Here is a 13,360-nt window from a genome sequence, read left to right on the forward strand (position 1 = left end):
CGATACAACAAGCCATATAAAAAATATTTTGCAAAACATTTAGGTATAGTGACATGATTCTATGAGACCAAGTTGGAAAATGTTGTTAATGTATAAACAACAAAGTTTGATTTACCAGCCTAAAACATACAGTAAATAGAACAAACACTGGGCCTAATATAGTATTAACAATAGCAATAGAACCAAATGACATACAAATTTGTACCAAAATACAGTAGAGTTGGATTGAAAAGAAGGCCTTTGATGTCAATAATAACAATAACAAAATGTAAGCCTATTTGTTTTGCTATCCAAGCAAGAGCATCAGTGAATCACCAGATTACTAATCCTGTCTCTCAACCAGGAACAGAAACTACATTCTGGGGTCAAGTTTCAAGGCATGCTTGAAGTAGATATAAATATACATCTCCAGATTGAGTAGAATGTCAAAACATAATTTACAGAATGGATCAATCGAAGCCATAGTTGCTAAGACAACAGCAGCTCGACAACACTGAATTTTAAAATACAAAGAACTAGAATGCGTGTTTGTGCGAGAGTGTGTTTTTGTACTTTCTGTCAAGCTTGTTTATTTTCTCAGATACTCCCATGGCCTTTAGACCAAGGCTTCCCCCTCTTCATATCTCTTTGTGTGCAACCTTGAGAACCTACAGGGTTGGTCCTCTCGATGAAGCTTTTAGGTTTGACCTTGAAGCAAAGAACACCCCAAATTTATATGCAGAGCTCCCAGCTCATTCATACACCCACATGCACACACAGATTGCATGCTTGCACAGGACAGCATGGCCTATCATGTGTGTGTCAGGAGTTTTCTCCGTTCAACTTCTGTTCTCCTGTGCCATTTAGGATCCACCAGGAACCATCCACGAGTTCTTCACACAGTACCCAAACTCTACTGTCAATCTCAGGAAAATGGGTGAGTCTTTAACACCTGATCTGGAGTCAGATGTGCTGCTTCACAAATGGACTACTTTAAAAAAACCTAATGCTTTTTGTATTGAATTGTAAATACATAACCTCTGAAAACTGACCTATGGGCACTCAGTATATATAAAAATTATATATATATATATATATATATATATATATATATATATATATATATATATATATATATATATATATATGTTTAATAGCAAGTTCTGGACCACATTTGATTAAGTACCATAGTCTTCATCTTGCAAAAGCCAATGAAAATCTCCATGAACACTCTTGTTAATACAGTTTAAAGTTTGAGTGACAAATTCACCAAACAGTTGCTCAACTTTTGGTATTTGAGCTAAAAAAAACTGTACTTATTTACAAACCACCTGCAATATAACAATCAGGTTGTACAAGTGCTGAAATAGCATTGCTAAATAGTTGCAAGTTAATAAGTTGTTTTAATAGTTTTCAGCACAAACATAGCTCCTTTCTAAGAAAATTAAAGGAATAATTCAACCAAAAATAAAAATTTTTATCATTTACCCACCCTCATGTTATTCAAAACCTGAAATATTTTACTTTCTTTCGTGGAACATTTTAGGCTAAAAGTTAGCCTCACTCACTATTCACTTTCTTTGAATCTTTTTTCCATACATAATCAAAGTGAATGGGGACTGAGACTTTTATTTGTTTAAATAAAAAATAATAATAATAATAATTTATTCAAAATAACATTCGGCCACTTGCATGGACATTTTATTCTATTTAAATCCATCTTCTACATACCTATCTGTACAGCACAAATATGGAAATCTATCAGACAGAAGAGTGTAACTTGAAAAAGTTTGTGTGTTGTGTGCATTTATAAGTACAAGTAGGGTGCAACGGGGCTAAAGGCACCCCTAAGGAAATTTAGCTTTTTTCTGGTCATAAATTGTATCAAGGTAATGAAAAAAGATTTATTTTTCTTGAATATTGATAAAGAAACACAAAATGTGTGAAGATATAATAACAGAAACAGAATTTCAATTAAAATTCTGTTTTTAAAAAAAGGTGGCAAGGGAGCCTTTTACCCCAAAAGCTGCTTCATGCTCCACAGTATGATGAAAATGAGGCCCTTTCATGGCAATCTACTCTACCACAGCTCATCAAGTTCTTAGTCATCTAGCAGCCAGCTGCCTGAAATTGTTTTCAACCTTTAGAAATTTGTTCAGATTGATTGCTTCTGCTCAGTTCTTTCACACATTGTACACAAATACACATTATCGGTTAGTATTAAATTCAACACACCAACCTTTCACTGTTGCCTGCGGCCTGGTCCGTGCTACACACCAGGCTGGCCATTATGATTCACACTCTCCTGGTTACCTCTACATTCTGTCTTGCCACATGAAGGGTCGTGGCTGTCCAGGTGCTGTAACTTCTTCATCCTTGCATGTTATTGTTGGAACAATGTTCCAATTACAGCCAAATCATCTATCTCCCCACCTATATTTAGACAAAGCCACATGCCAGTCTCTTTAAGTCTCCCCTACTCTAGGACTCACTACACTATACTAGATAATGTGTATTTAGAGTCCCATTTGATCTATTTACCTATTATTAATTTCAACTAGTAAGAAATTAATTATTGCATTTTGCACAGGAGGGAATGACAGATCATTGTGTCATTCTACTATTAAAAAGACAGTAATGGATATACATTTTTTTGATTTGTTATAAAGAATGGGTATGTCAGTGAGAATTACATATTTTTTTTTATATCAAGAATGAATGTTTTTACTAGTGCAAACGTAATTACTGATATCATTACTGATTTTCATTACTATGCAGATGACCTGCAGTTGTATTTGTCATTGAATTCCAATGATCTGATTTAAATGTTCTTCAAGCTTGTATAGCAGATATAAAAACATTGGGTGGCATTTAATTTTCTTCCATTAAATACTGATAAAACAGAGGCTGTTATAATCAGCCATGGTTAAAAAAAAAGTTTGATTAAGTCAGCACTTACACAGGTGGTCTCAAATATTTAGCAGGTGGTGAGAAATTTGGGTGCTTATATTGACACAAATGTACATTTTGAATATTACATTAGGCAGTTAGTTCAGTCTTATTTTTAAGGAACATGTCCAAGGCAAGGTTAGACATTTTAGCGATACAGAGAAGCTTATACATGTTATTATTTCATCTTGGCTAGATTATTGTAATGCCCTGTTTTCAACTTTAAATCAATGCACATTAGCACATCTACAGTCAGTGCAAAATTCTGCAGCTAGACTTTTGACACATACTAGGTTTTCAAATCATATTAATCTAATTTTAGCTTCATTGTATTGTTACCAATAATATTTAAGGCTTCATTTTATGATTTTATTACTTACATATAAAGCATTACATGGTTTGGTGCCAGAATGCTTAGCAGAAGTTTTAAGACCTTATGAAACAGTTCGAACAGCCTGCCTTGGAAGAATAGATCTGCAGAATCTGGGTCTGTTTTTAAGTCTAGTTTAAAAATGAATTTGTATAGACCTGCTTTTACTATATGAATAAGTTGTGCTTTACTGAGTGTGTTTTGATTGTATGTTTTGTGAAGCACTTGGTGCTAAATTGCTAAAAGGTGCTAAAGTTATTATTATTATTATTTTCATCAAGAATAAAAAAGATTCTGGTAGTTATTACTTTGTATATATCAAACATTTGCATTTTAACTTATAAAAAATATACATTTAGACATCTATAATTAATATGCTGCACATGACTGAATGATGAAAGGGCTTGTGATTAATTTGTTCCAATAGAACTCTCTGTGTATCATGTGTACAGTTTGTGACTCATCACTGGTTTGCCTGGAAAAAAGTGGGAAAAGTAACAACATATTTGGCATGTGAAAGTTGTCATCAGCATCTTATAATTATAATCATCTTCTTACAATTCAATTCAATGCGAGCAAGCAAAAGGTGACAATGTTAAGGACAAACACTCTAGTCTGTAATTTTTCATTAACTGTGTTGTTGAGGACAACAATCTTCTACTCAAGGATCTACTTATAATCACTGCAGAAACACCTGGACAATTTAAATGGTAGCATTTTTTCCCCGAGCTTTGATAGCTGTTTGTACTGTTTCAAGAACATGAAAGACCAGAAGATTGTAAGTGCCATAAGAAAGAAAATAATCTTGCTTGTGACCATTTTGTTCACAGTATTCACAGACATGGTCAATTTCACATGTTTCAGCACTGCAGTGAAGGATTCATGCTGATCTGGATTTTCTTTTGTGCTTTGTGTTTACAAGTACTAATGAAATCTGAAATGAATTACTGCTTAAAGGGATATTTCACCAAGAAATAGAAATTCTGTTGTCATTGACTTGTTTTAAACTACTATGACTTTTGTTCTTCCGTGGAACACAAAATGAGATGTTAGGCAGAATGTTAGCCTCAGTCACCATTCACCAGGGCTGTTTTGACCATTTTGGCGCCCTAGGCACCCCATCCCAGTCTACTTAAAATCTGCTTTTGTGTTCCAAGGAAGAAAAAAAGTCATACAGGATTTTGAACAACATGAGGGTAAGTAAATTATGACATAATTTAAATCTTTGGGTAAACTATCCCTTTAACTGAGCAATTATAAGGTTTAAAACACATGAACAAATAAGAGATTCACCAAACACATTGATTACAACTAATCAACATCCTTGTGTTATCAGTTTACTGTGTTTAGATTCAGATCATTTTAAATGAGCCTTTGCCAAAAAATCCATTCCTGCATTGCAACTTTTCTTCCTCCACTTACAAGCACTACAACTGGAACTTTATTTTAACCTCAGTACTTGGCTCAAGTCAACCCATTCTTGAAATTTGTTTTTTGATGTTGTTGTTTTTGCCATTTAAGTTGATAAGAAAACCTTTGCCATGAACATATGTTTATTGTAACCACTTGTGTCTTTGTGTGCTCTTAGTTCCTCTGGCTCTAAAGTGCTGGTTCACTTTTTAAATCAGTCGGGGGTGAAAAGAAGTGTGTTTGTCACAGAGGGAGAGACTCTTCTAGATGTTGTGATCAAGAAAAATCTTGACATCAGTGGCTTTGGTAAATATATATATATATATATATTTTGCACATATTCACATGCAGTTTGTGTGAATTCTTGTGGTTCAATGTGATTTGTTCTTAGTCCCGTAAATTTTAAATGTGCATAATTATAGTGTAACTAAATATTACATCTGTGTGTTCTTAATTACTTTTGACCTCATGAAGTGGCTTAACTATAGCTTTTTTCTTTTCTTTGTATTAACTATTGGTATTAGGAGGAGGGACATTCACAGTCTAGAGAGCATTTGATTGGACAAATACAGTATTTGGGTACAAACTTGTGTGCAAAATGAGTCATCAATATCTTTGGTCCATTTTCCCAGAAGAGAAAAACTGTACATTTAAAATGTGTATATCTACTAAAAGTTAATTTAGACACATTTAGAGTACACTAGTAATAGAGTAAAAGCAAAATAATGACAAAAATAATGACTTTTTCCAAACCCGCCCTAAACTCATGCTATTGTTTGAACCAGAAATTGACATGTCGGACCACTCTGAAAAATGGAGAGATGTTTTGATAGTGCCACAGAGCCACAGTGTTTACAATTTTCAGGGTAATCAATATAAGGATGTCACAGTTGTCTCTTCACATTGAGCTGAGAGCTCAAATTACACACATCAGCTTTGAGTCAACCCATTCAAGACTCTTGACACCTGAGATGGTTTTGCCATGGCTTACATGGGACCAAATGATTTACCTAAAACGTTTGTCTGTGAACACATGTCATGGAAAATGTCCTAATGCAAACTTGAAAATATATGAAAGCCACTATGTTCAATAATGACAGTTTACAGAACTATAATTATGGCACTCTTAGATAGATTCTGTGCCTGATATGTATTTGTTATAATATGGGTGTCTGACAGTTCATTGTATTTTTTTAGTCGCACAATAGAAAATAATTATGTGTGTGTGTTTGTCTCAGGAGCATGTGAGGGTGCTTTAGCTTGTTCCACATGTCACCTGATATTCGAGGAGAGTGTGTATGACAAACTGGAGCCAGTAGTGGATGAAGAGATTGACATGCTGGATCTGGCCTATGGACTCACCAAGACGTAATACCCTGGTTTAATTTAGTATCTTTTTGTATTACTTCAGACAACATAACACATATTCAGATAAGTATGTCAGGGGCTCTATTTTTTAATCAATTATAAATGACAAACAATAATACATTCTTTGAAGATGTATTTGTTGTATTGAATAAATAGGTCAATCTGGGACCTTTAGAACATCTATTAGTCAAAAGTCTTTTGGCTATTAGAATTTGCAGGTCAGAGAGTTCACCAAACTAATGTTGCTTACAAGTCATGCCAGAACATTTTTATTTATGACATAAGCACACATGAATGCCATAAAAAAATCATAATCCCATAATGTGAATCAAAGAGAAACTTGTAAGCCCATTACTTTCTGAGGGATCTGTCATTTAAATAATCACAGAGCATGATGGGAAATGTAGTTCCCTTACGACTCAGTACACTTGACATTGCGCAGTAACGGATACGGGGAGTTCCTTCATACACAACCTATTTGAAACCTCTCTTTAATAATATTCTAATATTGGCTATGTGTTTGAGCCTGGCCTGTTTTGGCGTGAAACTGACCGCTATAAAAAAGGTGCACAGACACCATTTCCTCAGAATTTCTTCCTTTAAGACAGCGATCATCTCTTGTCTCGAAGCCCTCTACCTTGCACTGTCGACACACACGAGCCAGCGGACGGAATCTTCATGGCAGTGAGGAGACTCTCTGCTCCGCTGCAGTGCTCCGGTGAACAACTCTCCGCCTCGCCGATTGACGCTTCGCTGGTGAACGGACCTCAGCATCCTGATTCTCCACAGCGCGTCGGCAGGTGTAGAGTATCCTTTAAAAAGTAATTGTATTTGTGTGACATAAATATAAATTATATAAATATATATATATTTATATAATATCTAAAAGAGTCACTTACGTGTTAGTGTCTTTTTCAAGATGTTGTTCCGTAAGTGTTTCTTGTGCGAGAGACACATCCCTCTGTGAGACAAACATGAGAGCTGCGTTTTCTGTCTAGGCCACACCCACACAGAGTCAGCTCTCATGGAGATAGACTGTCCTCACTGTGAGGACATGAGTCTCAAGTTGCTTCACTCACGAATCGCCCTCATTCTGAGGGATGATTCAGCCTCTCGCGCCTTCCCACCCACCTCTTCTGTGATACCCGAGGGTTCACACAAGGAGGCATGGTGGGGTCGTGAGGTCGAGCAGAATGAATTTGAGGTGGATTTCATCACAGCAAACATGCCCCACGAGCCCCTCAATCTCCACAAAGTGCATGTTTCCCAGTTCGGTATGAGCGAGACGAGCTCCGGCCCTCTTATGGCGCATATGGCCTCGTCTCCAGGGCAGAAATGAGTGATAAGGAAAAATCCATTCTTTTGGATGCTCCAGTGTCTCCAGCCGGCCTTTTTGGCGGCTCTATGAATACGTTTGCTGAGCATTATGTCGCGTTTCAGCAGCAGTCACAGACTATGAAACACACAGAGTATATCACAGCCGGTTTGCCCTTGCTCTGTTTCGAGTCAGCGCTCGACTAAAAGCCCAATACCTGCTGCCTCGCATGCACCTGCATATCAGCACATGCAGCAAAAAGCACTCCTGATGGGCATAACCCTTTGAAGTGGAAAGGAAAGCCTGCGATTCCCTCTGGGTCGGCTACAAAACAAAAAACAAAAGGCTTGATTGGAGAGACACAAAACACCGTTCCCTATCTCCCCACTATTTTTTGTTGGGAAAGGAATATTGTTGTTCGCAATATTGTTCAAAATATTGTTTCTGTGTCTTGCACTCAAATAAATGCAATAAAAAATGCAATGAGTGAAAAAAAGAATACAGCATTTGTTGCAAATGCACAAGATGCTCACACATTCTCAATAAAGAGCCCCTTTTCCTTCTCCTTGCACACACATTATGCGCAACCGCTTCCCTATAGTGAGCGTCACATCATACCATATGGTGAGCAAACCAAATTGTCCTCTGTCCCATTACGAGGATATGTGGCGAGCCCTAACGGGTATTACAGAATGGGTGCAAAAACGATCGAACATGGTTTTACAATCCAAATTGAATCATACATTTCCTTAAAGGAACAAGGCTACAGTCCCAAATTGGGACTTAACTTTAGTCCTAAAAGGGCTCGCAGGGCCCCCACTTCGAGCCTTTGGACTCTGTTGATTTACGTATGCTCTACATTAAGACCACACTACTGCTGGCTCTGGCCTCAGTAAAATGGGTAGGTGACATGCATGCATTATCAGTCGACAATTCATGTCGAGTTTGGCCCCAGTCTTTCAAGAGCCAGGAAAGGCTATGTACCCAAGGTCCTGACCACACCATTCAAAGCACAGGTGGTTCACCTTCTGACCTTCATCCCTCCTCCATTTAATTCAGATGAGGAACAATCATTGTATTAGTTATTCCCTGTGCAGACACTACACGCATACGTTGAGTGCACCCTCCAGTTCAAAATGTCTGATCAGCTCTTTACATACTATGGAGGATGCACAAATGGAATGCCCATCTGCTCTCCAAGCAATGACGTGTCGATGCAATTACCCTGGCTTATGAGTCGCAGGGTCAGACTTGCCCAATTGGCGTTAAAGCACACTCAACTAGAGACATGGCCTCCTCATGGGCATGGACGAATTGTGTGTCCTTACAAGACATATGTTTTGCAACAGGATGGTCCTCTCAAAACAAATTTGCAAGGTTTTACAACCTAGACATAACGTCTCTTTCTTCACAAGTCCTATCTGTTTAGAGGACTTGCTATTCATTGGCCATATAATTATATATTTTTGCCCTTCCCTTTTAGTACGGGCTCCCCATCATTACACAACCGCCTGCATTCAGGCCGTTATAATTACTATAAAGTCACTAGAACTTTCATTATAAATAAACTCCCTTCCCGACTGGGTTCATAAGGAGTTAATTATACTATATGACTATAGTTCATATATTCGTTATGAGTGTGCTCCTCCTGGTCATCACGAGGATCACTCACTGCGGCATGCTCATGTCGGTCTTCGTCTCATAAGACTGCGCCGCCATGTTTCCTCTCGGGGAAGTTATGTTGTGTAGTGTGGTGTGATGTGATGGGATTCTGTTCCCCAAATGCATTACTATGCAATGTCAAGTGGACTCGGTTACGTACGTAACCTCGGTTTCCTGAGACGAAGTGAACGAGACATTGCGAATGCTAGCCCCACTACAAGACTTCAAGAGTTTTTGAGGCTTGAGTGATGCGCTCCTTGTTCTCAGTCAGACATTCTGAGTCAGTTTTGTGCCAAAACAGGCGGGGCTCAAACACATAGCCAATATTAGAATATTGGCGTTTTTATAGAGAGGTTTCAAATAGGTAGTGTTTGAAGGCACTCCCATATGAGTTACTATGCAATGTCTCCTTCCCTTCATCTCAGGGTACCAAGGTTACGTACGTAACCAAGACGTTTTATCACACAGCACATCTCCTCATATTCTTCATCAGCATACACAAATTGCATTCAACACCAATTAGCTTCTGGCCTCATTCTTTAATAGACACTCCTAAAACACGTTACGTGGGTGCAGCATTAGTTAAAGCATTATTTCCACCTAATCTCCATAGACTGCTTTTCATTTTGTTGCATAAGCAGTTAAAAGGCTTCCTGTGCTTGTCAACCAGTGAAAAAATGTCTTGTAAGTTTGACCAACATTACCATTTTGTCCTACCAAAATCTCTTAAACACACATCACATTATAATTACAACTCCCAAGCTTATAAGTATGGTAACTGCCCAGGAGAACTGCACCTTCAGAACAATAGTGTACAGTTACTCCACTCACTGCCTTGATAATTTTTGTTTTGATTTCTGATAATGTTTGTCATTGGCTCAGATCTCGTTTAGGGTGTCAGGTGACAGTGGAACGCTGGATGGACGGCATGACAGTCCGTGTTCCGCAAGAAATCAAAGATCGACGAGGATCACGAGAGGCCATTGGCAGCAAATGATACGCACACGCACACACGCACACACACACACACACACACAAATATTGTTAGTTCATGCACATATTTTAAGAAATAGTTCACATAAAATGAAAATGTTCTCATTATTTACTCACTCCCATTTTCTTTCCTCTATGACACAAAAGGGAATCAGAGGCAGAAAGTTCGATCAGCACTTTTTCATGCTACAAAAAGGGATAGTGATTTTGAATACCAAACGATAGCTTTCTGTAAGATGTTGTCATAAAATAAAGTTGTTGTTCACTGATAAGCTTCACATCTGCCATTGCTCTCAAATATTACCCATGGTTAAATCATGTAAATCATGACAAAAGTTTGTTTTGGGTGAACAATTTCACAAGAATGTTTTTTTTGTTTTGACGGCATTTGAAAATGGTATTCTACATTTTAAAAAAATGATAATAAACCAAGTGTGAACCCAAGGTATAATGGGAGTATATTACTCCTCCCCCCACCCCACCAACAAATGTAAACACAGATGTCTGCACACATTCAGGCAGATCAGACAGTGCATGGCTTTAACTCACCATTATCTCTGGCAATTACAGCCCACACAACTCTGGATAAATGTAAAAGTGTGAGTCACAATTACAGTAGACTCTGATGCCTTCCATCAATAATGGTGCCTTGTTACTTTAAATAGCATTAGACCTTTATATCAGTAGTGGTTAAAGCTCTAGATTGTTAAGCCAAAGGTCCTACATCCAAACATTCTTGGTGTTTAATTTGAAAATCGCAAATAGCAAGACACTTAACCTTATGCAGTACAAGGGGCAATACTTGTCCCTGATGGTTTAAAAAAAAAAGCTTGATTTCCAGATACCCAGCTTGAAGAAGGGTTTTTTTTTACAATGCTTGAAAGACATTGATTTTCCTCTGATGTTTTATATTCTGCATTGATATTTCTCAGACATGCTATTTCTTTCTATTTCTATTTCCTTTCAACAAATTAGTGCAATTATTTTAACTCGAACTGCTGAATGTACAGTATCCATTTAGACAGTGTAGGACATTTCAGCCTAAGGACTTTGTTTTCTATTATTGGTAAACGTTTTAGAAATTAAAGATGAAAGTTTGAAAATCTCCCATTGATTTATATTGTTAGAACGTTCCCCATTCAAGATCCATTTGACAGTGAACTGAATTGATGATTGATCTTCATTCTTGCATTAACTTGCATAAGTGGTGCTAGGGGTGGGCTATTGAAGCTTAAGCCCCGAGTGTAGTGATGTCAAAAGTACAATTATGCCATTGAGAATGTATGTAGGTATATAAATGACATATCACAGATGTAAGTAGAATGGTGGAACTGTGTTTTTGGTCCAAAGAGTCCACATTTCAAAAAGTTTTTGAAAAACACAGCTTTCATGTTATCTGGTCCAAAGAGGAAAAGGACCAGCCAAGCGGTTATTAGCGTCAGGTCTAAAAGCCAGTGTCTGTAAGGGCCAGGGGTGTGTCAGTGCCCATGGCATGGGTAACTCGCACATCTGTAAGGGCACCATTAATGTAGAAATATATGTAAACATTTTGGAGCAACATATACTGCCATCCAGCACCGTCTTTTCCAGGGACATCCCTGCATTTTCAAACAAGACCATTTCAAACCACATATTGCCCGGATTCCAAGTGTATGGCTGTTTAAGCAGAGAGTGCAGGTGCTAGACTGTCTTGCCTGCAGTACTGACCTGTCTCCAATTGAGAATGTGCAGCGCATTATTAAGCACACCATTCGGCAATGAAGAACTCGTACAGTTGTGCACATAATGGATGAATGGGGGAACATTTTACTTTCTAAAGTTAACAAACTTGTGTCTTCAGTGCCCTAATGCATAATAAGTGTTATTAGAAGAAATGGTGAATGAACAATGGTTGTATTAAAAAGTGTATTATATTCTGGGAGGGCCTGGGTAGCTCAGCAAGTATTGACGCTGACCACCACCCCTGGAGTCATGAGTTCGAATCCAGGGTGTGCTGAGTGACTCCAGTCAGGTCTCTTAAGCAACCAAATTGACCCGGTTGCTAGGGAGGGTAGAGTCATTGGGGTAACCTCCTTGTGGTCACAATTAGTGGTTCTTGCTCTCAATGAGGAGCGTGGAAAGTTGTGCATAGAGAGTAGCTGGGAGTCTCTGCTGTGTCATGCACAACGAGCCACATGATAAGATTTGTGGATTGACTGTCTCAGAAGCGGAAGCAACTGAGACTTGTCCTCCGCCACCTGGATTGAGGTGAGTAACCGTGCCACCACAAGGACCTATTAAGTAGTGGGAATTGGCCATTCCAAATTGGGAGGAAAAGTCAAGTCAAGCCAAATTGATTTGTATAGTGCCTTTCACAACACACATCGTTTCAAAGCAGCTTTACAGAAGATTATGCATTAACAGAAAATAAAACTGTGATGTCTGTAATGTTGATGAATCATCATTGTATAATTAGACAAAATATAATTGTTAATCGTGTTTAAAAATAAGTAATTAAATAATAATTGTATTAATAACCCCAGTGAGCAAGCTGAAGGCGACTGTGGCAAGGAGCGCTAACCTTGGGAGAAACCAGACTCACTGTATAATGTAAATGTTACTTATGTATAGTTCAAGTCATGGTTTAAAATGATTAAACTAAGTAAGTGTTAAGGGTCAGTGTATAAACAATGATTTTGTATGAACTGTAAGATTAATGACTAATGTCTTTGAAGACCATCCTGGATTAAATGCAGAAGTTCACATAGATGCAATTGTCCTTGTTAATTGGCCAATGAAGGCTTTTGTTGGCAATTGATAGTCTATGTATTCCATTATAAGAGTGTAGTCCATCAATAGATGGATGCTGGCAGAGATCAGTGAGGTGCATCGCAGTTCAACCTGGCCGGTAATTTCTGTGAGGTTCGGTGTGGTCCATCCTAAATCCAAGGTTCAGACAATGGCATATGAAGTATCCCATGTCTTATGGTTGGAATTGGCATCAGTTCATCCTCTGAAGTCCATCATAATAGACTGAAGTGATGTTTGGCTGGCACCGGCTGCATTTAGTCATCAGCACACAGTGACACGTAGCAGTGGAGTCCGACACAAGCAGGAATGGAGCTGGATCCAGCTGTTTCTGGTGACTTCAGGATATGAGTCCCGAGGTTGAGACAGGGAAACAAATAAAATAATATAAGCACTGAAGCCATTCAATTTATTGCAGAGTTATAGATCATGATCAATGTTTCTGGTTTCTGGTTCCGGCAGACTAAACTAAAGCAGCCTAATTGTGGGTTGGAGGATAAATTAGGTGTATGCCTGGCTAAACAGAT

The 13,360-nt window shown here is 38.1% G+C and overlaps 1 protein-coding gene across 1 annotated transcript; it reads left to right on the forward strand.

Annotated features, from left to right (window-relative positions):
* Positions 1-782: 782 nt before the first annotated feature.
* On the forward strand, positions 783-10,050 carry fdx1b (ferredoxin 1b). The gene is made up of 4 exons (XM_052126023.1): positions 783-916; positions 4,887-5,014; positions 5,947-6,076; positions 9,936-10,050. The coding sequence occupies exons 1-4, from the start codon at positions 783-785 to the stop codon at positions 10,048-10,050; spliced, it is 507 nt and encodes a 168-aa protein (XP_051981983.1).
* The last annotated feature ends 3,310 nt before the right edge of the window (positions 10,051-13,360 follow it).

The sequence above is a fragment of the Xyrauchen texanus genome, chromosome 4, assembly GCF_025860055.1.
Source record: "Xyrauchen texanus isolate HMW12.3.18 chromosome 4, RBS_HiC_50CHRs, whole genome shotgun sequence".
NCBI lineage: Eukaryota > Metazoa > Chordata > Actinopteri > Cypriniformes > Catostomidae > Xyrauchen > Xyrauchen texanus.

Excerpts from the sequence above, each read along its gene's own strand:
- fdx1b (XM_052126023.1), top strand. The coding sequence starts at position 783 with ATGGCCTATCATGTGTGTGTCAGGAGTTTTCTCCGTTCAACTTCTGTT. Across the intron at positions 917-4,886 it reads TGTCAATCTCAGGAAAATGG|TTCCTCTGGCTCTAAAGTGC; the intron begins GTGAGTCTTTAA and ends GTGTGCTCTTAG. Across the intron at positions 5,015-5,946 it reads TCTTGACATCAGTGGCTTTG|GAGCATGTGAGGGTGCTTTA; the intron begins GTAAATATATAT and ends TGTTTGTCTCAG.